This window comes from Arachis ipaensis, chromosome B02 (assembly GCF_000816755.2).
Source record: "Arachis ipaensis cultivar K30076 chromosome B02, Araip1.1, whole genome shotgun sequence".
Taxonomy (NCBI): Eukaryota; Viridiplantae; Streptophyta; class Magnoliopsida; order Fabales; family Fabaceae; genus Arachis; species Arachis ipaensis.
In genome coordinates this window covers 102,028,152-102,054,609 of record NC_029786.2, presented here as the reverse complement: position 1 = coordinate 102,054,609, position 26,458 = coordinate 102,028,152, and the positions used below count along the sequence as shown (strand labels likewise).

At 35.5% G+C, this 26,458-nt stretch overlaps 4 protein-coding genes across 4 annotated transcripts; all 4 read left to right on the top strand.

Moving 5' to 3' along the window:
* LOC107627894 lies at positions 1,798–2,520 on the top strand. The gene has a single exon (XM_016330707.1). The coding sequence runs from the start codon at positions 1,798–1,800 to the stop codon at positions 2,518–2,520; it is 723 nt and encodes a 240-aa protein (XP_016186193.1).
* LOC110269314 lies at positions 6,688–7,002 on the top strand. Its single transcript, XM_021117076.1, has one exon. The coding sequence runs from the start codon at positions 6,688–6,690 to the stop codon at positions 7,000–7,002; it is 315 nt and encodes a 104-aa protein (XP_020972735.1).
* Positions 7,909–9,462, top strand: LOC107627893 (TMV resistance protein N-like). Its single transcript, XM_016330706.2, has 2 exons — positions 7,909–8,832; positions 8,932–9,462. The coding sequence occupies exons 1-2, from the start codon at positions 7,909–7,911 to the stop codon at positions 9,268–9,270; spliced, it is 1,263 nt and encodes a 420-aa protein (XP_016186192.2). The 3' UTR covers positions 9,271–9,462.
* LOC107626034 (TMV resistance protein N-like) lies at positions 15,321–23,760 on the top strand. Its single transcript, XM_016328804.2, has 5 exons — positions 15,321–15,867; positions 20,440–21,532; positions 21,618–21,917; positions 22,018–23,417; positions 23,508–23,760. Exons 1-4 carry the CDS (start codon positions 15,368–15,370, stop codon positions 23,368–23,370), a joined length of 3,246 nt encoding a protein of 1,081 aa, XP_016184290.1. The 5' UTR covers positions 15,321–15,367; the 3' UTR covers positions 23,371–23,417; positions 23,508–23,760.

Genomic DNA, 26,458 nt, shown 5'->3' with positions numbered 1-26,458 from the left:
GACACATTCATTAGACACAGCTATAACAAAGACATTTTTAAAACCTATAGATCTCTGTTCTTTGAAGAGAGTAATTCACACAAATTGGTAGTTTGTGGAGGATGTTAGGGAGATCGGGGAGACTAAAGTGTTATTAACTTTTGAAACGGTTGAGCACGCCCAGGAGGCTTATACGTTTAAACTGGACAGTATGCTGCAGGTCTTTCATCAGGTCCGGAGGTGGGAAGAGTCAGAACGATGCGGGACTCGCAGGGTGTGGTTGGAGTGCTATGGTATGCCTCTTCATGTTTGGTCGCCAGAAACATTCAAAGCGGTAGGAGGCCTATGGGGGGACGTTCTCCAGTGTGATATCCCAACAGGTGCAGGGGATTCATTTAGGGTGGGCAGGTTTCAAGTGGATACTGATGAATTTAATGAGATTAGGGAGAGGGTACATATTGCGATTGGAGAGAAGGGGTGTACAGTATTTGTGAAAGAGGTGGGAGTAGAGGTTAGTGAAACTGGGATTTCGGTGGAAAGGAAGTCAGTATATAAAGGGAGGGCCGCTGATGGGTCCTGTGAATATAATCGGACGAAGGCGGCGGTGCTTTGGGATCCGGCGGCGGCCATGATTACTGGTGATGTACAGGGGGGTGATAGTGGGAAGGACAGAATAGTAATTCCTGAAGTGCTATTGAATGATGTGAACGTTGAGTTTTTGAATTTGAAAAAGATTGGGGATGCAACTGAATCGGAGAGTAGTACAAAGAATAAGGGCAAGGAGATTATGCAGGGATTTGGTGTGAGTGAAGAGGGTGATTCTGACAGAACGGTTACACAGGGGTTCGGTACTGGGGGAGAAAGGGATTTTGCGTGCTATGGTGCACATTGTGGGCCTGTTCTATTGGGCCAGCCATCAAGGAACCAAACTGAATGTCACCTGGAGGGGTGTGACTTGGGCTTAGATGGAACAAACCCAATACCAACTCAGCAGGGCAATGGGACACGAGAGGGAGTGCAGCTAAGGCGTGGGAGGACGGATGGGCCTGTGCTGGACTGGAAGGTGGCGAACCGGGTTGCTGGAGCCCTGACCCGGGAGAAGCTGGAGTGGGCAGAGAGTAGGCAGGTTGCGCGTGTTTCTTCTGCTGCGTCTGGGAGGGACATGCGAAACTTGGCGACCAATCTGGTGAGTGAGGAGGGTGAAGCCGGGTGGTCCAGGCCGATGGTGCAGAGCCAGACGCCGGGTAGTGTCGAGGAAGACGCGGCTAAGTGGCAGGGGTTTGGGCCAGATCTGGGTGTGGGAGAGGAGGGTGGAAGCGGGAATGTGAGGAGGCCGGGGGTGTGCGTCGGACAGGAGGCCGAAGAGGGGCTGACGGACAAGGTAGGGCTTATTGCTGATGGGATTAGCGAAGAGAGGGCACTGCCGAACATGGCTGCCCGAGGAGGAGAAGCGGACGTTAATTGCCTAGATAAGGAGGCGGGAAGCTTTGTGGAAGAGGTTGGATCTGACACGGACAGAGGAAAAACCACCACAGGAGAGGGCGACAAGATATCCAAGGAAGCAGAGGTCGGGGAAAATAAGATTACCTGGGCTTTGGCGGTAGAATCTGGAGCGGAATTGTATGATGACGAAGTGGATATCATGAGTATTTTGCAAGCTCAAAATGAAGAAATAGCGAAAAAGTGAAAACTGGCAAAACAAAAGGAAAAGGCAAGAAGGAGTCGTCCAAAGAACAAACATAAGGTGAGTAGTACTTTGATTAAATGATTGTGAGCTATTGGAATATTAGGGGTTTGAGGGGGGATGGAAAGTTCAGTATGGTAAAAATGTTGAAGAGGAAATATAACATAAACATGTTAGGTTTGATTGAAACAAAAAGAGAGGATATTTCGAAATATGATGTTGGCAGGATTTGGGGGAATAGTACGGTAGGTTGGGAGTTTGTGGAGTCTGATGGGGCATCCGGGGGGCTGTTGTTAATGTGGGATGATATGATGTTTCAGAAACGTAATTGTTATAAAGGAGAGAGGTGGTTGTGTGTTGAAGGCGTGTTAACAAAGAATAATTTTCAGTGTGCTTATTGTCTAGTGTATGGGGCACATGAGAGGGAGGCAAAGCGGGTGGTGTGGGAAGAGTTGAGCTATATTGTAGGCTTGTGTTCGTTGCCTTTCTGTTTGTTGGGGGACTTCAATGAGATTCTGCAAGTGGAGGATCGTAAAGGGGTGCAGAGCTTGCCGGTCTCAGCGGAAGATTTTAAGAGTTGGGTTCTAGACATGCAGTTGGTGGATCTACCCCTTACTGATAGGAAGTTCACATGGTTCAGGGGTCAATCTTGTAGTAGAATTGATAGGGTGTTGGTTAATATTGAATGGGTGGAGGAATTTCCTGACATTAGGCTGAAAGGTGGTCCTAGGGGCTTGTCGGATCATTGCCCGTTGATTGTGGAGGTTACAAGGGTTGGAGGGGAGCATCGACCGTTCAGAAGTCTAGATTCTTGGTTCACCCATGAGGGTTTTCTAAGGATGGTAAAAAATGAATAGAGGAACTTGGGAAGAGCTCCATTCCTTGGTAAACTGAAAGCCTTGACGATACCTCTGAGGCAATGGCACAAAGATAAATTTAGTAATATGGAAAACAGACTGAAAAGGTTTGAGGATGAGATAAAGAAGCTGGACGATCAGGTTAGTGAAGGGATATATGATGGTACAACGGAGGCTAGGAGGAAGGCGTTGGTGAGCTTTTGTGAAAAGTGGTACATTAGGAAGGAAATCCATTGGAAGCAGATGTCTCGGTCCCAATATGCTAAGGACATGGACAGGAATACCCGGTACTTTCATAATATTGCCTCAGCTAGAAGGCGGAATAACAGGATTGATACTCTGTTGATTCATGGGCGGCTTGTGAGGAATCAGGCAAGAATAAAGCATGCAATCAGGGGATTCTATAAGGAGTTGTATCGGCAGGAGTTTGCACCAAGGATCGGTGTTCGGGATGGGTTGTTGAAGCAAATTGACAGAGCTGAGACAGAAGCATTGGAGGTTGTACCGACTGCAGAGGAAATCAAGGAAGCAGTTTGGGATTGTGAATCTTCTAAGGCCACAGGTAGTGATGGCTTTAATATGAATTTCATAAAAAAATGTTGGGAAGAGATTGGTCAGGAGTTCACGGCGGCGGTGTTGGAGTTCTTCCAAAGGGCAAAGTTACCATCGGATGTGAATATAACATGGGTGACACTGGCCCCAAAATTTCTGGGTGCGAAGGAGATAAAGGATTTTCGGCCGATTAGTTTGGTGGGATGTGTGTACAAGGTGATTTCGAAGGTATTGGTGAGAAGAATGAGGTCGGTTATGCCAGGCTTGGTGGGAGAGACTCAGACGGCATTTGTGAAAGGCAGGAAAATTCATGATGGTGCTCTCATAGCCTGTGAGACAGTTCATTGGCTCAAGGCGCGGAGGAAGAAAGCGGCAATTATTAAGCTGGATTTTCATAAAGCTTATGATAGAGTCAGATGGAGTTTCGTGAATATAGTGCTACAGAAAATGGGATTTGGTCAGCGTTGGAGGAATTGGGTGATGGAGTGTGTCAGTTCGGCAACTATGTCAGTTATGGTAAATGGGTCACCATCCAAGCCGTTTAACATGGAGCGTGGCCTCAGACAAGGGGATCCTCTTTCTCCATTCCTGTTTGTGTTAGTGGTTGATGTGTTGCATCGGATGGTGGGAGAAGCTGTAAGGAATGGGCGCATTGAATCGTTACTGGTCGGAGGGAAGCATATCGAATTGTCGCACTTACAATTTGCAGATGATACAATATTGTTTTGCCCCCCGGTAACAGAGACAGTAGTGAATTATAAGAGACTTTTGCAGTGTTTTGAGTTGATGTCGGGACTGAGCATCAATTTTGACAAGTCAAGTCTGATATTGGTGAATTGTGAGAAGGATTGGGTAGATCAGGCGTGTGGGTTGCTGGGATGCAAGCAAGCGGTGCTACCTGTGAGGTACCTCGGGATTTCCTTGGGGGCGAATCCGCGGTTGGTGAAGACTTGGAAACCGATCATAGATAAGGTGGAAGAGAAACTCAGCCTTTGGAAAGCAAAGGTTCTAACCAAAGCAGGCAAGCTTGTGCTCATCAAATCAGTGCTGAATAGCCTACCGATATACTACTTAAGTCTATACAAGATGCCAAAGGCGGTTGCGGAAAAGCTTATTGCATTGCAGAGACGATTTATGTGGTGCAAGGGGGATGGTAATGACGGTATCCCGTTGGTCAAGTGGGAGTTGGTTCAGGCACCGAAAAAGGCTAGGGGACTGGGAGTTGGGGATGCAGTACTTCGAAACACAGCGCTCTTGTTTAAGTGGTGGTGGCGGTTTTCAAAGGAGGATTGTCCGTTGTGGAAGAAGATAATATGCTCGTGTAACAATTTGAGCCCTGGTGAAATGCTATTAACTCAGCAGTTACCGGTGAAAGGAGGGCCCTGGAAAGACATCTGTCAATTACATATAAAGGAGCAGCGGATAAGAGACAAAATGCTTAATGGCCTAGCAATGGAGGTAGGAAATGGGAGGCGAACCTTGTTCTGGGAAGATAACTGGCTGCAAGGTGGGCCGCTGAAAGTGACTTGTCCAAGACTTTTCTCTCTCTCGAATCAACAAGGATACATGATAGGGGATTGTGGCTTTTGGGATGGACTTGAGTGGATATGGAATTTCCAGTGGAGAAGGGAGTTGTTCCAATGGGAGCTGGAACTTGTGAACCAGCTTCATGAGAGGCTAAGGCCGGTGAAGTTGTCAGAGGATAAAGAGGATAATATGGTGTGGAAGTATGATAGTAAAGGGATATTTTCTACCCAGTCAGTGGTGCAGGTCCTACAATCAGAGTATCTGTCGGATGAGATAACGAGTTACAGTTTCACAAGTTCAGTCTGGCGCGGATTTGTACCTCCGAGAATAGAGCTCTTTGGGTGGTTTGTGCTGGTGGGTAGAGTTAATACCAAAGAGAGGTTGAGTAGGAGGCGTGCTTAGGCCCAATGATAATCTCTGTGTACTATGTAAGAAGGAGATAGAGTCGGTGCAGCACCTATTTCTTCTATGCGAATTAACATGGCAGGTGTGGTGTACTTGGTTGAGGTCTTTTGGTGAAGTTTGGACTATTCCTGGAACTTTAAGGGAATTGTTTGAGAGGTGGACCGATAGGCATAAGCGAAAACAAGATCAGAAGAAGTGGCTAACAGGGTTCTTTGCAGTGATTTGGAACATTTGGGTGGAGCGCAATGCTAGGATTTTCAATAACAAGGAAGCAGGTGTTGAGATTGTAATCAGGAAGACGATTCTGAGCTACAAAGAATGGACCGATAGTGATCCTTTTGAGTGTTGACGACAACATCGGATATCTCAGGGTTTTTGTAATGTTTATAGTACTTGTTGTTTGGTTCAGTTGCTCCACATTACTGTGTTGAGCTTTCTTTGGTTCAAAAAAAAAACAAAGACATTTTTATTAGATACATCCACAAAGACATTTTCATTAAACACAATCATAAACAAGAGTTGACAGAAGTTGGCAAAAATACTGTTGGTACCGTAGCGAGATTGTTAGAACAATCAGACCGATAATTAATGTCACCAAAAAATATATTTAAACAAAATTACTCTCAAGAATGAAATTATTTTTAAACTAATTAATTATTAGTTAGCTAGGAATGCGTAAAACTATTATTTAAAAAAAAGTAAATTATTAAATTGGTCCATTTGTTTAGTTGTAATCTTGTTTTGGTCTTTAAAGTTTAAAGTGTCTTATTTGAATCAAAAAAAGTTTCATTTAGCTTCAATGTAGTCCCACCGTGAGGTCAAAAGTTAAATAATTAATGGAATGTCCTATATGACAGCAGTATAAGAATAAGATCGATAATCTGGAGAACAAGTACGAGCTCCAGAGGCAAAAAATCAACCGTATTTATTTATCATTTTTCTTACAATTTAAATGAAATATTTTCTATAGAACCAAGGAGAATGATAAATAAATATATTGATGCATCCACGGTTGATTTTGTACCTTTAGAGCTTGTACTTGTTCTCTAAATTATCGACCTTGTTCTTGTATTGCTGTTATGTAGGACATTTCGTTAATTATTTAACTTTAACTTCTCGGTGGGACTAAATTGAAGCTAAATGAAATTTTTTTTATTTAAATAGGACACTTTAAACTTTAAAGATCAAAACAGAATTATGCCCAAACATAGAGGATCAATTTAATATTTTACCCTTAAAAAACAAAAAGCACATTTTATTCCATAAAATTATGTATTAAAAAAGAGTTTAATTTTGATACACAAAATTAGTATTGTAAAACACTGTATTCCGTTTTATATATACATTAACTCATTGGCCAATAATAAATCTTTAAATGGAATTTCAGTATGCAATAAATTAGTCTTTGATCTATCAAACTATTAGAAAATATTGAAAAAAATAAAAAAACTAGACGTGCATCAAAACTAATTCATATATATATATATAACCATATGTATTGTCCTGAATAACCGTCAAAACTGACCCTCACAAGCATCGTGCCCCCTATTTTCTCTCTTTATCCTATTTCATCCTTATATCTTCATCTTCATTTATATAATATTAATAACTTCCAAGTTTCAAGTTAGAAGTTCCAACCATCGATCTTAGCTTGCTCTCTTTTGTGAAAAAGTGACGAAGCCAATGGCTTTGAAGTCCAGAAAGGGAAACGCCACAGCTGAAGAAGCTTCATGGTACTGTGCTCTTCTCCTTGTTTCATCCACTGTCCTAATCATGCTAACTATCTTCACTCATGAACACAATAGCAGCACTATTAGTAGTCTCCGACGACCGTGCGAGGAGATCTATGTGGTCGGAGAAGGGGAGACGCTTCACACCATAAGTGACAAGTGCGGTGACCCTTATATTGTTGACAACAACCCTCATATCCATGACCCTGACGATGTCTTCCCTGGCCTTGTCATCAAGATTACACCTTCTTCTACTTCTTCTCAATAATATTTGTACTAAAATTTGTTATAATCATTATAATTAGTTATTAAGGTATATATGCATTTGAACATTGAACTCTTTTATATGCTACTATATATGATGTGAAACTCTTTTTAATTACTATTGATGAGGTGATAATGCAACATATGTTATTCATGTAGCCAACATATGAATTTTCGTTTTATGTATAGATGAATTAAGCTGCTTATTATTTCATTTATATAGTCGTCTTGCATACAAGTTATGAATAATTTGTGGAAGAAGAAGCCAGAGCATACATATGGTTATAGCTAAAGAAAGTTTAATCTATGTAGTAATTTCATAAAATAATATAAAAATAATGTAAAAAAAGATAAATATTTGATTGTGGAACACTAGAACTTGTCGGTTAGATAGATGAGCTAGAATATGTTTTGTTCATAGTGTGTGCGGTTGATTCAAAGATTTTAGGACAAACTTCTAAAGCAGTCATTGTCAAGGAACCATTTCTTTTACATTCTCGTACAGCTAAGGACTGAACAAATTGTATGCTTCTCAATTTTTAAAGATTTTCTCTCTTACCTCTTACCGATTTTATTTTGTTTTTTTTATGCAATGCTTTTTATGTTTATCTTCTGATTCAATTGTTGTGTTGTCATCACAATTCAAAAACTTAAGTGATAAAGAGATTGATACATGACATGTATAGGCCAAACTAAAGATTATAATCAATAGCTCTACAAAATTTCATAGCTACCTCTACTTTTATTATATAAAAATTGATACCAATTTTTTATAGAATAAATTTAAATTATATATAAAAATTTTGGAACCTATTCCTGACTTGTTGGAATTGATGAACAAGTCAGGCCTATTGAATGGTTATTAGCAAAAATGGAGCTGAATGAAGTTGGAATCCTTGGAATTTGGGGTATGGGCGGTATAGGTAAAACAACCATAGCTCAATTTATATTCAATAAATATTCCTCAGAGTACGAAGGTTGTTGCTTCTTGAAAAATGTCGGAGAAGAATCAGAAAGACATGGTCTGGATTATTTGTGTGAGCAACTTGTTTCTCAACTACTAAAGAAACAAAATATCCCTGTAAGAGGATCAGCCAACCCCATATCTGTCTGTGATCACAAAAGTTTGAGTGGGAAAAAGTTTTTTATAGTACTTGATGATGTGGATGCATCAAGGAAATTAGAGTATCTTGGTGAACAACTCACTTTGGGAGCAGGTAGTAGAGTCATCGTAACAACTGCAGACAAGCAGATATTTAAAAAAGTGCATGGAATATATGAGGTCCGGCCGTTGAACTTTTCAAGCTCCCTTCAGCTGTTCTGCTTAAATGCCTTTGGCCATGCTTCTCCTAAAATTGGTTATCAAGAACTTTCTAAAATGGTGGTTAACTATGCCAAAGGCATTCCATTAGCGTTAGAAGTTTTGGGTTCTTTTTTACGCTCAAGAAAAAGCATACGAGTCCGGGAAAGTGCGCTGGAAAAACTCAGGGTTCATCCCAATAAGGTCGTTTACAATGTCTTGAAATTGAGTGTGGATGAACTAGACTATCATGAGAAAATTATATTTCTTGATATTGTATTCTTTTTCAAAGGAAAAAATAAGGATGAAGTCTCATGTTTTCTGGAGTCTTGTAAATTATTTGGAAGCATTGGAATAGACAGCCTCCAAGATAAGGCTCTTATAACTATTTCACCGCTGAACAAAATTGAAATGCATGATCTGATAGAACAAACGGGTTTGGAAATTGTTTTCAATGAATCACCTAACGACCTCAAAAAGCGTAGCCGATTGAGGAATCCTGAGAATGTCAGGAATGTATTGGAAGATAGTGAGGTGAGATAATATGTACGTATCTTGCTTTTGCTTATAATGTTATATAGAAAATGGAGCTTGCATTGTGCACTTTTTTACTGTTGGTTATTTCTTTTTCAGGGAGAAAAATCAGTTGAAGGCATTTTGTATAACTTGTCTGAATCTGGAGATCTACACTTAAGTGCAAACACCTTTAAAAATATGCCTCACCTAAGGTTTCTTAGGTTTTATGGTGCTTGGCATGGAAGAAAATCGAATGTATACGTTGAAACAACCCTGGAGCCGTTTTCTGCTAAACTCAGATATTTGGAGTGGTGTGATTATCCTCTGAATTCTCTACCATCAAGGTTTTGTGCAGAGGTTACAGTCAAATTTCGAAACTCTGGGATGGAAAGCAGGGAGGCTCTTGATTCTCAATTAGGTCTCTGCAATCACGAATTCCTGGATGTAAAACAATAAATCTTGTGGGGTGTGAAAAACTATGTGTCACGGCCCAATATGAATCATGACCGGTGCTCAGGAAAATAGTCTCTTAGCAGGCCTAAACCGACTCAAATATAAGTTGAATAAGAAAGTCATAAATATCTTACAAGTTCTAAAATAAATAGTTATATATTTTTAACAAAAATAAAATAATTACAAATGGTTGAATCCTGCCTATGACATATGGAGCATATACTCGTTGCAGATTGTTACTCTTGAATAAAAAGTCTCACATAGTTAAGTATTTGTTCCTGAAAAATGTTTTAAAAAAAAAACGGGGCGAGTTTTACAACTCAGTGACTAGACAATACATCTATAATCGACATGAGACCATATAAACATTATTATCAAAGTAACTTTAATTAGAAAATAATAGTTGATAATAATAAGTGAATCAATAAGGGAGTTCTCATACAGAAATCAAATCAAAAGTCCACACATGGGCGGCTCCACCTCTATGGGTAGCCCTTTCCTCTTGTGTGTCCTAACAGAATAACAGATCTAACGTGTGGCCTACACGTTAGGCTAGCAACACCCCTGCTAGATGGAGTCTGAGCCAAATGCATTTAAGTTAACGTCATAACCGCCGTTAACTACGGTTTTCTAATACGAGCCTCCCAAACCAATTCAAAACATATAGTTTAATACAATAAATCTTTAATCTCTCAAATATATAAGGTATCGAATCAAATCAATCAGATAATATTTTCTTATCAAAAATATTTTCAAATCATACTTTTTCAATCATAAAACATATTTCATAATTTCAAAGTGAGTGCCAACAAATACTTTAATACTTCAAAAGTATATATTCGAATAAAACCAATATTCTAAAATAATATAAAGCTTTATCAAACATATATATACTCTCATGTAAAATTTCTAATATATGAATTTCATAAGAATAATTATTCAACTATAATAAATCAATTATTATAATTAAATCAAAGTTCTTCAATAATAGTTTTATAAATATAATTAAAAACTCATAATAACATAAACCAAAAGCTTAACGGTTATAAATATAAAGCCTACTCACAAAGTGGTCCCAAGGGACCGAAGATACCAAACCCGGAGTGCCAAATTCAAAGTAAGGAGGATTGAAGTGAAATGGAACGAATGACCACAGAATTTGGACCGGAGTAGCGACAAGATGGAGCTGGCGATAGTTCTTGATGACGTCTTGGGATGCAATTCCACCATCCAAAGCAGCCACAGCAAGAAGCTCTGCCGCACCAAATTGATACATCTCATTGGTAAGATCCTCAGCCAAAGCAACACCTTTGCATCTCAGGTCACTTAGGAGGCCAATAGCTCTACTCTTCAATCATGGTATATCCTCATTAAATCACAAAGCCGCCGAGAGACAGAGGAGGAGAGGGGAACGAAAGGCAGAGCAGAGGCAAGACGAGACACAGCGCCGCCGGGACTCCGATTTTGTGATGACTAACGAGATGAGACAGGGACAGGCGATGTGGGAGACCGACGACGAGAGGCAGCTCGCAGAGAAGAGAACTGGAGCACGCCGCCCGGCCGCTGCGAACTGCAATTTGTGACGCCACAAAACTGAGGCAAGGCCGCAGGCGCAGGCAGCACAGGAAACACCGAAACAGCGAAGATCGAAGAGTGAGGAGGGAGCTGAGCTGCTGAAGCTCATGGAGTCAGAGTCCGGGAAGGGACGAAGGGTTAGGACTTAGGTGGCTGTGGGGTGTGGGGTGTATGCGTAAAAGAGTGAGTGTTAGTGGGTTTAATTTGGGAAAATGGGGTTAGGGTTTGGTTTGGGAAAAAGAGGAGAAAGGGTATTTGAGGGATTTTACATTCTACCCTCCTTACAAAATTTTCGCCCTCTAAAATTGATATAATCTGCAAGACTTTACATGGTTTCAGCACTTTTACCAAACATGAGAAAGAAGTATTAAGAGGTGCAAAAGTTACAAGATAGGTTTCCGTTAAAAAGATACGATTGACATTCACCGACTCACATTCCCTTGATAGCTCAGATGTACATAGCACTCTTCACTTCGTTCGTCAATCTCCTCAAAATACAATCTTAATTCATACTCTCCTTGGTTCTGTAGTATATATCCATGGAAGCAACTGGTCTTATGTCATGTCTTAGAATTGCAACTTTTCGAACTTCAGTATCGATAAGCTGTGTCCTAATGAACTAACGTATCGTTTGCTATCTGGGAGTTGCACGTGACACCGAAACAAACACGAGTTTACTCGAAAGGATTCAAAACTTGGAAAGAGAAGAACAAACCTCACAGATAGTGTTCGCATGAACGTGGAAGGATGCTTAAGATTTCAATTAAGCAATGATGTACAGAAACAATGAAGTGTCCCAGAAAGAGAGTCAATTGAATCTTAACGAGAAAATCTGAATCAAGAAATTTTGATAGAAACAATAAAAGAAAAGATAGTGCAATAGGTCAAAACAAGTTTAAGTAGGATCAAAGAAATACAAAGTTCACCAGAAGAAGGTAAGCAAAGTCAATGGCAATTTTTTTTTTTTTTTGAGAAGACATGGAACAAGAATTCGAGAATACTAGAAGATATGATGTATCATAGTAAAGCAAATTCAGATTACATCAAGGAGTTACATAATTCACGTAAAGGAATGCAACGTCAACACCTATGTTGTTGAGAATCTATGGGATAGCCAAAAGCACGATAAGATCGAGATATGCATAAGATGTAGGACATGAAACAAAATAATCAAATTTTATTTCAACAAGAATTAAAACAAGGAACTCCCGATATGAAATATAATGGAATGAACGATACATCAAATCACGTAGTACGATTATAGCGCATACTTCAACACAAACCATCCCAAGAAGAACACCTAACATTCCCAAACTTAACGATTACCATTACTTAAATAAAAGAAACAAAAGAGTTTAGAAGAACTATTTCTTGCAAGTTATAATTTTTGGTCCTCCGTAGATTTGACATCGCTAGATAGAATATAGATTTTTTTTTTCAACAAAACTAGAAAGCGAACAAAACAAAACAGAGTCCAACCGAACAATATCATCATAGCATAAGAGGCTTTAGGGCATAAGTAAATATTGAAATCACCGAAAAAGCTTCACCATATTCCTTATTCCATAACCATTTCTCATCAACATCATCATCAAAACTCTAAAAGGCCAAAAATGATAAGAGTATTGCAAATAACTGAGAGAGCAAATTAGGAAAAGGACATAGATGTTTCATCCAAAATTAGAAGCTAGCATATATAAGAAAAAAATAGTATCACCTGGAGATTTCTACTTCTAAACATCAACAACAATAACAAAACGGAATATTTAAACACAATCAATTAAAGTATAATAATAAAGGAAATATTTAGAATGAGCAAATGCAACATATGAAAAAAAATCCAAAATAAATGAACGAACTAAAAATAAAAACTCATGAAAAGAAAATATTGATAAATTTGACATTTCCAAGATCAAACTATGATCAATTCATACCCATCATTTCTCACGTTACCAAGTTATGATCAAACAACTTAAGATTAAATCCAATGACTCAAAATGAACCCATCAGTTTAAAAGAATTTAAACATTTCCAATCTTCATAGATTGCAAACAAGTACCAAAGCTGTCATAAAATTAGAAAAGTAATCAATTATATATATAACTTTATGATAATCCATGAATATAATAAGGGAAAAACTCATATAAAGAATTTGTTCAACTTTAAGGAATTAGATAGCCAATCTTTTTCATCCAAAATCGTCAGAAGTTCTTTCCAATATCTAAAACCTATAATCTCAATCTCACAAACCCAGAAAATCAATCTCTCTAAATCTCTGAGAATAAAACAATAGTTGAGAATAAAGAAATTTTCAAAAAAAAATAAGTGTTAAAAAGATTTCCAAATTTCAGATCTTAACCAAAAAGCAAAGTTCATCTTTTACTCATCAACAAAAAGCAAGCGTTCATAATTTATATTTTACCTTCACATGCATTATTCGTTTGAGAGTAGATCAAGTTCCTTCACAATTAATAAATTGAGATACCACTCAAGCAAATATCCAGTTTAAAATCAAATTCAAACAACAAAGTAGCATTATTGCTATCACAGTTACAGTTATATATCTGAAATCAGCTAATAAAAATAAAAGACAAACATCACCAAAACAAATAAAATTATCAGAGTTGATTCCAACACACCCACATCTATACATAAAGGAATTTTTTTTTGTCATGATAATACACATAAAATAAGTTGTTTGAACAGCCATTTAGTAAGGCATTCGCGTCTAAATGTAATCTACTGTCGCAACAATGAAATCAAAGCATAGCACAGAATTATTAAAAGACACAGACACATCGGCTGTGCGCTTCTAAAATCAGGCCAATCAAATTATTTCAACTTCCAGTTTCAAAATAATGAACATGATCATAAAAATTCACTTGAAAGTACGAAGTCATTTGACATAATCACGAAAAATATTTCTTAATCTAACTAATGATAAACCTGAAAAAAAGTATAAAGGTAGTATAATAGAAAGTCTTCTGAGCTTTACTTCCATCTAAACAGAATGGAAGGGATCCCAATTGAATAAATGGAAAGTTGTGTCAACCAATAAAACATTATATTGTAAGCATTCAAAAGTTAACAATTTTTCTCCCTGTTCCTCAATTTAAGTCTGCAAGGTTAGCTCTCATCTCTTTCTTTAAGTATTATATATCTCTTAAAAATCTCTTGAAATAACTAATTTCTCTCACAAGCATCACATTTCACAGAAATCATCAGAATTCAGTGACAATAGAAAAATCATAGAACAACATAATCACAACAATTCTGTGACAGGAAAGCCATGTCAAGCATCACAATACCATAATAGAACCAAATTATCAAATTAGACAAATTCAAACAAACTTCTAGATTAGAAAGATCTTCGATCCATCTAACTAATCACCCAATTAATTCACTACGCTTAAGCACACAAAATCACAAATCGAATAAACAACAATAATACTCTATTCATATGTTTCATCACATAGTCCTTCTTGAGCAACTAAATAACAATTTTCAAAATTATTGATTTGAAAGAAGAATCAAAAGCAATTCAAAATTATGTTATAACTTCAAAGATAATCAACATAAGAAAAACTCGTAGAACAAAGCATTTCGATCAATAACTCAACAAATTCATGCAATCCACAAATCCAAATACAATTCTATAAGGGAATCAGATAATAACCCATGGCAAACACCGATCGAATCTTCTAAGTAATGCATGAGATATTGACATCAAGAATCATAGAGAACAACACGAAGATGAAGACGATTAAAGCATATATTCACAAAAGTGAGAAAGATTAGCATTAGCTACAAGGGAGATATCGCGAACCAAACCGAAACTGAAGTCATTGCAAAAGCAAGTTTGAGAAAAGCTACAAAATGATAAGTCAAGATTGGGTACAAAGGGACAGGAGTAGTAAGAAGTGACGGAAGACGCATGATCACAATCAAAAGACAACAATGACACATAGGACAAGGATGACATTCCTATAGGCCTCTGATATTGCCACAATTTGTATAAATAGACGCGCTTCTATTTATACAATTGTGATTCTACCATAGGACACTTGCTCCATATTACACAGATTAAACCTAAGCTCTGATACCACTTTGTCACGGCCCAAAATGAACCATAACTCAGGAATACATTAGTTATGTGCTTTTCAAAAATTGTAAAAGAAAAAAATTTTCTTCCTTACTTTTTTTTTAAAAAAAAAAATAAAAAATAAAAAACTCAAAATATAAAATAAGTATTTAATTTTTTAGTACTTCTTATTCTTGTATGTCTTAAAATGAGGATCATATATGAAGAGGAATCAACCAAGAAAAGTAAAGCAAAGCTATCTCTATTATGATTTTAAGTTTTAAGTTTTAACAAGGGAGAGGAATCAACCAAGAAACAACCAGGAAGAACCTAGCCACCTCGTTATTATTATGGTTGACTGCTTGACTCACTTGGCTCTTTATAAAACCTTAGGCTTTAGCCAAGAATTACACGACACTAACAAACACACACACAAAACATTCGATGGCATATTCTCCTTTCTCTAGTTCATCTGCTTTCAATAATGTTCCTCTAATCAAACATGATGTTTTCCTCAGTTTTCGAGGAACAGACATTCGCACTTCTTTGCTTAGTCATTTGACAACAGACTTGAAGCGTAATCAAATTGATTTCTTTGTTGACGATGAAAAGCTTCATCCTGGAGATGAGATTTCATCCACCCTCCTTCGAGCAATTGAGCAATCATACATCTCATTGGTTATCTTCTCGGAACACTATGCTTCTTCAAGATGGTGTATGGAGGAGCTTGTGAAGATTATTGAATGCATGGAACAGTATGAAAGGATTGTGATACCTGTTTTTTATAATGTTGATCCTTCTCATGTAAGGCATCAAAAAAGAACTTTTGCAGAGGCTTTTGATGTCCACAAAGAGAGATATGAAGAGGAAATTATGCAGAGTTGGAAATCTGTTATGAAGAAGACGGCAAATTTATCTGGAATTCATTATCCATCCAAATATCGGTAAAATTTTTCATCCATAAAAATATATGCTTTTGTTATGTAGCCTCTTTTACTATTTATTATTTAATTTTATATTTATTACCGCTATGGTGAGTTAATCGTTGCTCTTACATCAAATTCGTTTACTTTAAATAGATTAATAGAGAAATCATATGTATTTTGGTGTATTTTTTTAGGTAAAAAAAAATTAATTTTTTAATTTTTTATTTCTTATGAATCACTTCTAATATTAAAGTTAAAAAATGTATAAAAAAGTGTACACAAAAATACAAATAATATTCTTTCTTTAAGTATTGTTGGCTAAAATTTAAAAGAGAGAGAGAGAGATGTACTACTAGTACTATCTAGCAAGCAGCAATCATAGCAACTAACTAGGAAGGTATATACATAGGTGAGTTTTATGGTATCCCTCTTAATTAAGAATAAATACTAAAATACTATAGGATGAATAAAGATTATTTGGTTTTATTAGAAATTAGGAACTTGACTTTAATAATAAAAAGACTAAAATAATACCTTCTAGAATTAAAGTTGTTTAATTGTATTAGAAAATTGAATTTGATTTTAGAAAGCCTTAAAATAAAATAACTTTATAGTTAATTTTGAAAAGATTTAATTACCTTTTTAAAATTTAATTTGTTTAATTGTATTATAAATTTAAAACATGAGATACTAAAAGATCCTCTTAATCATATTTTAAAAAACCAAAATACCTTTTTAGAATTAATTTTTGAAGACTTTATAAATGGTTTAATTATTTTGTCAAAACCTATAATTTTACCGAATTTTCAATTAGGTCTCTATATTTTTTATATTTGTTTTGTTTAGCGAAATATTCTGTTAATTTCAACGTTTTTATCACGACAGAAGTTTAATTACAAAATCTGATATAGTTATAGGAACTTAATTAAAATATATATATATATAAACTTAATTAAAAATTCAATAAAACTATATATAAAAACTATATAGTAGTGCACTAGTATCCGAAATATCCCCAATAGTCTCACTTTCTTCTTTTTTTTTTTAGTTATTGTTCATTATTTTGGAGAAATCCACATTCTTGTGTTGTCCTATTTGGCTAATTTTTTTTAGAAATGGATGACCATGCTGTTGTGTTATCCATTATTATGGGTAAGTTTGGTGTTTTCTTTTTTTAATATAGAAATTCATTTTTGTTAATTGAATTATCAAATTAGATCATCAGATTTGAACGTATTAAAATTTTAAAAGAAATTTGAAGGTCAAATTTTATGATGGCTAAAATGTAAATTTTGTAAAAATTCAGATTTATGATTTTAAAATAATAAAAAATTTATAAACACAAATCTGATATTTAAATTTTTTATTAAAAAAATAAAAAAATTCATTAACACAAATTTAACCATCAAATTTTGATATCAAAATTTAATTTTTAGAATTTTTTTAACTATCTCCCACAATTTCGTGATATATTCCTCAATTCTATAATCCAGCAAAAAATATATTCCTCTCTAATATTTAAAATAGAAAATACTATTCTAGACCATCCATTTATTTTATTAATCAATAAAATATCTATCTTTGAAAAAAAATAATTAATTTTAAAAGATTAAAATATCCTTTCTGAGTTAAAATTATTTAATTGTATTAAAATTAAAATTAGAAGTATCAATTTACTAATACTAGAATGAGTTAAACCTCAGAGTGGTCCCTGAACTTGCACTCGACATTCAAAGTGGTCCTTAACCTTGCACTGGCCTCAATATTATCCCCGAATTTAACACAAGTGTTTCACGGTCGCTGAAACATTTTCCGGGGAATATTCCCTAACGGCGCGCTGACGTGTGTGGAGAGGCGCCACATGGATATCTGAGGTGGCTGTTATCATTTTTTAACTCAATTTAGTCCCTGAATTATTTTATAACCCTAATCCCCAATTTATTATCAGAAACCACTCTGGTTCTTCTTCTCTGCTCTCCTTCGTCTTCTTTGTCATTGTTGAGCTGCCATTGTTGAACGTGATTTGAGTGGGTCATGATGGGTGGAGTAATAGTTGAAGTACCTGGTGGTGTGATAATTGGTTTGGCCCTTACTTTCTTGATTATGGCATTGAATACTTTGCAAGCATTGTTACATATGTTGTCACATTTTGGTTAGGAGGGGAAGAAGGTCCGACTCCATGCATCTCTTCGTCATTTGGAAAGGTACTCTCATGCTTCCTTTTTAGCTCTCTGGATTTTCATCATTCCCTCAATGAATCCCTCTTGAGCAGTAGATCTTACACACTCCCACAGTAATCCTCTAAGTTCATTGTCTTTCCACTGCTTATTGAAGTTTCTCCGCAAGTGCTATACACAAAATCTGTGGTGGACATCAGGAAAGACCTCCTGCACAGCTGTGATTAGTCCCTGCACAAAACCACTGAAATTAATAACTTACAATATCAGGACCCAAAATGGTCCCTCACCTTACATAAGTGACATCAAAATAGTCCCTACACATACATAAGTGACATCAAATTAATCCCTACACACAATTTATTAAGTTCTACTCCTACCCCATTCTATCAATACAGGCAATAACAATGTGTGAAACAAACCAGTAAATATAGAAACAGAATCATGAAAGCAAAACATGGCTACAAAAAATACATCAACCTAAGGAGTTCAACCCTTACTAAAATACAATAACCAGTAAATAGCAAAGACATCGTTACTTTTACATGTTTAAAATGAAACACTACCCATTTTGGGTGTAGCTCCCTAGATCCTCTTGCAGCAGCTCAAGAAACTACCTCCAATTATTCGTGTTCTCCACTGGTACAATAGCATATGCAATGACGTAAATGGCTGCCAAGATTTGTCCACCAAATCTGGTTTTCTGGAATGCTCCATCAAGCCCTATTAGAGGTCTGCATCCCGCACTAAATCTATTCTTGCACCCATCCAGACAAATATACATCTTGTCAAAAGTGGGCTCTTCTGCGGGGTTTGAAGTATGTTAAAGCTTCAGAGTGCTTCAGATTTGGAAATTTCATAAGCTTCTTCACCAACTTGTTTGCTAACCACCATCTGTTAGCTAATTTATTTTTTGTCTCCCTTGGGCAGGTATGATCATCATTGAAGGTTTTAACTTGCCAGCAAACAATCTCACTATCCTTAGAGATATAGATAACCCATGGACATTCCTCACCCCTACATAAAGCCCTGCATCATACATTATCATTTTTCTTGAATCTAACTCTTCTACCTTCCTGGATGCAATACTCCCTCACAGCCTCCTTAAAATCCATCTTCGTGTTGAATTTCATCCCTACCTCTAATTGGAGTTTTCCAAACCTGGTTTCTTCTCTGAAAACAGGAAATGAGTCATCATCCTCTGAGTTAGGGGTGTCTTCATTTCTTCGGAATGCCAAGAATTTGTCCCATCTAACTCATCATGATATACATCATGAGCATCATAACCTCCAAAATTCGGGCCTTCATCATAACTTCAATTTGCTGCCTCCACCCATCATGACCCACTCAAATCACGTTCAACAATGGCAGAGAAGACAAAGGAGAGAAGAGAAGAAGAAACAGAGTGGTTTCTGATAATAAATTGGGGATTAGGATTATAAAATAATTCAGGGACTAAATTGAGTTAAAAAATGATAACAGCCACATCAGATATCCATGTGGCGCCTCTCCATACACGTCAGCGCGCCGTTAGGGAATATTTCCCGGAAAATGCTTCAGGGACGACCGTGAAACACTTGTGTTAAATTCGGGGATAATATTGAGGCTAGTGCAAGGTTAAGGACCACTTTGAGTGTCGAGTGCAAGTTCAGGGACCACTCTGAGGTTTAACTCTACTAGAATACTTCTTTTAATTTTAAAATGGTTAAATTTAGGATTAGTTTTAAAAGGAATTAAATAAATTACCTTTTAACGTTAACTTTGTTTAGTTGTATTAGAAATTTGGTTTTGATTAAAAAAAAAAGATATTATCTCACACATACATAAAAATATTAGTATAAGAATCAAAGTATTTTAATATCATAATTATTATTATTATCTTGGAATTCTAAATTGAATAAAATTACATAAACAAATTTGAATTAAATATTTTCATAATTTTTCACATAGCTTTATAAATTTGTAATTACATAATTGTTAAATTTTATATTAATTTATATATCTATCTAAATTTCGTGACATGCGCGGATATAGAGCTAGTTTCATACTAAATTGTACAAATAAACTGATAAAGATTTGGATGATTTTCATACGCTGTTGACTAAGAAACAGCAATAAATAATAATATTTAGTTGGTTTAGATATTAAAAAAATTAGCTACACATGGAAAAAAAATTCACTTTTATAAAAAAAGGTTAAAAATTAATTTAATATATTTGACTAAATATCTAATGCTTGATATAATTAGTATTAAAATATAAACTCACTAAAATCACCCGCTTAAACATGCTCATTTGCTGTTTATTTCTCGTCTCCATTATTAATTTATTATTGTTTTTTCTTCTTCTTCTTATTCTTCTCTAATTTTACTTGTATTATGATATACTTTCTTTTTCTTTTCCATATACGATAGAAATGAATCAGAACTCATCCAAGATATTGTCAAGAATATTTCGGAAAAATTGTCGCATCTTTTTTCAAATGCACCCCAAGACCTTGTCGGAATTGATGAGCATTTTAAATTTCTTCAACCTTTAATGGCAATGGAGTCTGATGAAGTTCGAACTGTGGGGATTTGGGGGATGGGAGGCATAGGTAAAACAACAATTGCTAGAGCAATATTCGACAGATATGCCTCTCGATATGAAGGTTGCTGCTTTCTACAAAATGTAAGAGAAGAATCACAAAAGTCTGGTAAACACAGCTTATATGAGAAACTTATTTCTGAACTACTTGAGGGAGAACATCTTGTGAAGGGATCAGCCCATGAAAGATCTATGTATGTCAAGAGAAAGTTGAGTCGGAAAAAGGTGCTCATAGTGCTTGATGATGTGGATGCATTAGACAAGTTAGATTATCTAACAAGAGAAGCAATCTGTCTGGGAGCAGGTAGTAGGGTCATTGTAACAACAAGAGACGAGCAAGTACTAATTGCTGCAAGAGTGCATGCAATATACAAGGTCCAAGAATTGAGCTTTAAGAGTTCCCTTGAGCTTTTTTGCTTAAAAGCCTTTCACAAAAGCTATCCTGAACATGGATATGAAGAGCTTTCAAAAATGGCAGTTAATTACACAAAGGGCAATCCATTAGCATTAAAAGTATTGGGATCCTTTCTACACTCAAGGAGCATAAAAGAATGGAAAAGTGCATTGAAAAAACTCAGGGTTCATCCCAATGTGGAGATCTACAATGTCTTAAAATTGAGTTATGATGGATTAGATGATTCAGATAAGAACATATTCCTTGACATTGCATTCTTTTTCAGAGGAGCATACAAGGATAATGTTATAAGGTTTCTAGACTCGTGTGATTTCTTTGGCGACATTGGAATAAGCACTCTTGAGCGTAAAGCTCTTATAACTATTTTCAGCGATAGAATAGAAATGCATGATTTGATACAACAAATGGGTTGGGAAGTCGTTCGCCAAGAATCAAATAAAGATCCTGGAAAACTCACTCGAATAAATAAACCTGAAGATTTCTGCAACTTATTGAAAAATAGTGAGGTAAGAAAACGGCACACCTATATTGTTTTTGCTTGTCTTAAACCATTACAATAGCATTTTGTTAATACTCGTTTTTGGTTTTCAGGAAAAAAGTTTAGTAGAAGGCATTATGATAGACTTGTCCCAAATTGGAGATCTACACTTAAATGCGGACACCCTTACAAATATGCCTCGTCTAAGATTTCTTAAGTTTTATGATCCTTCGGATCAAAGACAGTCCAAAGTCTACATTCCCACAACCCTGGACCCGTTTCCTGCAAAACTCAGCTATCTGGAGTGGAATAGTTGTCCTCTGAATTATCTACCATTAAGGTTTTGTGCAGAGAAACTTGTTGAGCTTAGGATGCCTTACAGTCAAACTTCTAAACTCTGGGATGGAGCACAGGTACTAATACCAATATGAACTTCTTTTTTATCCGTTTTCTTTTGATTGAAAATCAAGGATTTTTGCATAATGTGATGAATGTATCTCTAAATTGTTACAGAATCTTGTGAATTTGACAAGGCTTGAACTTGGTGGATGTAAAAAGTTGGTAGAGCTCCCAGACTTCAGTAAAGCAACAAAGCTTATATCGATAGATCTTTGTAATTGTGAAAAACTATGTCAACTTCATCCATCTATTTTATCCATCCAAACACTTGAGGGATTGTTTCTTGATGGTTGCAAAAAATTGAAGAGTGTCAAAAGCAACATATATTTGAAATCTCTAAAAGTACTCGGGGTTCAAAAGTGCTCAAGCCTGGAGGAATTTTCGGTGTCATCAGAGAAACTGACGACTTCGTATTTCTCTTTGTTGAGAATTAAGAGCTTACCACATGAATTCTATTGCTCTACATATCTTGTGTGTCTTGTTCTTTGGGATTGCAGAGAGCTAATTGAGCTTCCACACCATATCAAAACACTATCAAGCTTATTGACTCTTGACGTAAGTGGCTGTTGTAGTCTTCGATCTATACCGGAGCTTCCACCATCTATTCAAGTGCTTCTTGCTAATGGGTGCACATCACTGGAAAGAATATTCAGTTTGAAGGCAGCATTTAGTTTGAACAGAAGACAGATCTCATTTGAAAATTGCGTGAAATTGGAAGAGGAGTCGCTGAATGATATTACGGAAGATGCCCATCTCACAATATTGAAAAATGTTTTGTTTTCTTTGACAGGTCATTATCCGATGATAAATTATTATCATTATCCTAGAATGGATGGTCGTATTTGTTATCCAGGGTACAAAGTTCCAGAGTGGTTTGGATGTCAGACAACAGAAGCGTCCATAACAATTGAACTTGATCAACCTTACTACCAGTTGTTGGGTTTCATCTTCTGTTGTGTTGTTTCTCAAAACGTACCTCCTCCTTCTTTTAATAAATGGGGTACTCTCAATATCAGGTGTGAATACCGCCACTTCGGAGATGATGTTAAGCACACATTTCTAATTATAAGGCAAATCTTTGTTCCTGGAAGACGACGGAACTCTGAAGATCACGTTTTTATTTGGACTTATCAATTTCCTGATGAAGACATGTTTAGGGAAATTGAAATGTGTGATGATGATGACAGCACTAGCAACCAAAAGATGTCATTCAGATTCAGTGTTGATAGACCTGATGAATATGGGAGAGTAGAAGAAAGGAAAAAACAGGTTTTTATCAAAGGGTGTGGGGTTTTGCCAATGTATGCCTCAACTGTCGTGGATGTCATTCAAAAACTTGAATTGGAGTTCAACTTGCAGTTGAACCCTCATCATCATAACTCCATCACAAGGCAGAGTATGGACGCACTGAAAAGCAAGATGATCCGGATGATTAAAGGAAAATCACATCGACTCCTGAAGAAGTAAGTTGCATGACCAAGAATAGGAAAAGAAAGTTAGCTGCTTGATCAAAGGTATTATTAATCAGGCACATTCTAAATTATTATAATTATAGAGTGTGCACATTTAAGTTATTGAAATGCACTTATTTTATTCATTTGCAGAGTAATCTGGATTTAAAAGGCAGCAAGGGGAGTACTACCACTGCATTTGATTTTCAACATTAGCAAAAGCTTCATGCCTCTGATTCCGCCTTGTACTACTATTTGAAAGTTTGTACAAACAGATGTACCTGCATTCACTTTTGTGATCTTGTAAATCTCTTATTTGGTTTGTGTATCCTAATGTAATTGAACAACTTTTTGTCATGATTCTTGGAAATCCCACACTTTTTTTTCTGAAGAAGAGGCAAACAAACTACACACATGCTCCTTTTTTTTTATAATTTAAATTAAAAGGCATCAATAATTTTACATTAGTGAGGAGTTTCTATTCTTAAGTTTTAATTTATGTATTACTGCATGTAAAGTCTTCTCAAATTTACCCGATTTTAATTTATTCTGGTACTAGAGCATTCAATCAAAGATTCTTGTTTCAATTTTAATAGCATGATATACATTTTCATTAATTATATAGATTCTGTTAGCAGATATGAGTATATGGTATGAGTAATCATTTAAGTCCCGAAGCCAATATAATACGACCAATAATCCAAGCCTGCCTCCATTAAATTTTCAAAAAATCCATCATTACCAAGTTTTATTTCTCTGTCTCTCTACCTACATATACACACTCTCAGTATTGTTGCTCAACAGCAGCCCCATCAGTGTAAATAGAATCAACTTCATTTGTCTCTCACCATTTTAAAACTAGGCCTAATTTATTCAATACTTGGTTATTCAATACTTGGCTACATCATCCCATGACTCATCATAAAACTAATTTATACTTTGAGTGAGTTATGATTTATGCATTTAAAAATAAAATATTTATTGACATACTATAATCCAATCTAGAGACAAAATAAAAAACCAAAAAAATTGGATATTAGAATGTGCAGAGTCACACTAAAATTTAAAGTTAATATAGTAAATGTAAACAAAATGAGTTTAAAATTTTTTTAATTGACAAGTTAGAACAGTGGTCTAATGACTCTCTCGTCAAGTAGTAAAGATAATTAAAGAAGAGAATTTGACAACATCAAACATTTCAAATTCAAGCATATCTTCAATCTTAACACTTTTAAATCATGTCAAATAATCAAAACAATCAGACCGATAATTAATATCAAGATACACACTAAAAAAATATATTTAAACAAAATTACTCTCAAGAATGAAATTATTTTTAAACTAATTAATTATTAGCGAGCTAGGAATGCCTAAAATCATTCTTAAAAAAAAAAAACAAAAAGCACATTTTATTCCATAAAATTATGTATTAAAAAAGAGATTAATTTTGATGCACAAACAGAATCACAATTTAAAATATTTTATCCCGTCTTATATATACATCAAATCTGCAATAAATCAATCTTTAGTCTGACTATTAAAAAATATTGAAAAAAACCAAAAAATTAGACGTGCATCAAAATTAATTCATATATATATATATTTCCATGTCTTGTTGCCCTGTTCCACAACCCTTTGTATTGTCCTGAAAAAAATTCCATATATTAGATACGTGACCATATTTCCATAGATATATATGTTGCTGCTCCTTTTGTTGTTCCACAACCACCTCTGTATTGTCCTGAATAACCGCCAAAACTGAGCCTCACAAGCATCGTGCCCCCTATTTTCTCTCTTTCTCCTATTTCATCTTTAACTTCATTTATATAATATTAATAACTTCCAAGTTACAAGTTCCAACCATCGATCTTAGCTTGCTCTCTTTTGTGAAAAAGTGACCAAGACAATGTCTTTGAACTCCAGAAAGGGAAACGCCACAGCTGAAGAAGCTTCATGGTACTGTGCTCTTCTCCTTCTTTCTTCCACTCTCCTCATCATGCTAACCATCTTCACTGATGAACACAATAGCAGCACTATTATTACTCTCCGACGACCCTGCGAGGAGATCTATGTGGTCGGAGAAGGGGAGACACTTCACACCATAAGTGACAAGTGCGGTGATCCTTATATCGTTGACAACAACCCTCATATCCATGACCCTGATGATGTCTTCCCTGGCCTTGTCATCAAGATCACACCTTCTTCTTCTTCACAATAATATTTGTACTAAAATTTGTAATAATCATTATTATTAGTTATTAACGTATATATATGCATATGAACATTGAAATGTTTTATATGCTACTATATATAATGTGAAACTCTATTTAGTATTGATGAGGTGATAATGCAACATATGTTATTCATGTAGCCAACATATGAATTTTCGTTTTATGTATAAATAAATTGTAATGAATTAAGCTGCTTATTATTTCATTTATATAGTCGTCTTGCATACAAGAACAAGTTACGAATAATTTGTGGATGAAGAAGCCAGAGTATACATATGGTTATAGCTACAGAAAGTTTAAAGTGTAATCTATGTAGTAGTTTCATAAAATAATATAAGAATAATGTAAAAAAGATAAATATTTGATTGTGGAACACTAGAACTTATCGGTTAGATAGATGAGCTAGAAGGTGTTTTGTTCATAGTGTGTGCGGTTGATTCAAAGATTTTAGGACAAACTTCTAAAGCAGTCATTGTCAAGGAACCATTCATTTTACATTCTCGTACAGCTAAGGACTCAACAAATTGAATGCTTCTCAATTTTTAAAGATTTTCTCTCTTACCTCTTACCTCTTACCGATTTTATTTTGTTTTTTTTTATGCAATGCTTTTTATGTTTATCTTCTGATTCAATTGTTGAGTTGTCATCACAATTCAAAAACTTAACTGATAAAGAGATTGATACATCACATGTATGGGCCAAACTAAAGATTATAATCAATAGCTCTACAAAATTTCATAGCTACATCTATTTTTATTATATAAAATTGATACCAATTCTTTATACAATAAATTTAAATTATTTTTTTTCTTCTAATAATGTCAAGTTAACAAAGGTAAAAATAAAAAATAATAAATAAAAATACAATTTTGT

Excerpts from the sequence above, each read along its gene's own strand:
- LOC107627894 (XM_016330707.1), top strand. The coding sequence starts at position 1,798 with ATGGTAAAAATGTTGAAGAGGAAATATAACATAAACATGTTAGGTTTG.
- LOC110269314 (XM_021117076.1), top strand. The coding sequence starts at position 6,688 with ATGGCTTTGAAGTCCAGAAAGGGAAACGCCACAGCTGAAGAAGCTTCA.
- LOC107627893 (XM_016330706.2), top strand. The coding sequence starts at position 7,909 with ATGGGCGGTATAGGTAAAACAACCATAGCTCAATTTATATTCAATAAA. Across the intron at positions 8,833-8,931 it reads ATGTATTGGAAGATAGTGAG|GGAGAAAAATCAGTTGAAGG; the intron begins GTGAGATAATAT and ends TTTCTTTTTCAG.
- LOC107626034 (XM_016328804.2), top strand. The coding sequence starts at position 15,368 with ATGGCATATTCTCCTTTCTCTAGTTCATCTGCTTTCAATAATGTTCCT. Across the intron at positions 21,533-21,617 it reads ACTTATTGAAAAATAGTGAG|GAAAAAAGTTTAGTAGAAGG; the intron begins GTAAGAAAACGG and ends TTTGGTTTTCAG. Across the intron at positions 21,918-22,017 it reads AACTCTGGGATGGAGCACAG|AATCTTGTGAATTTGACAAG; the intron begins GTACTAATACCA and ends AAATTGTTACAG.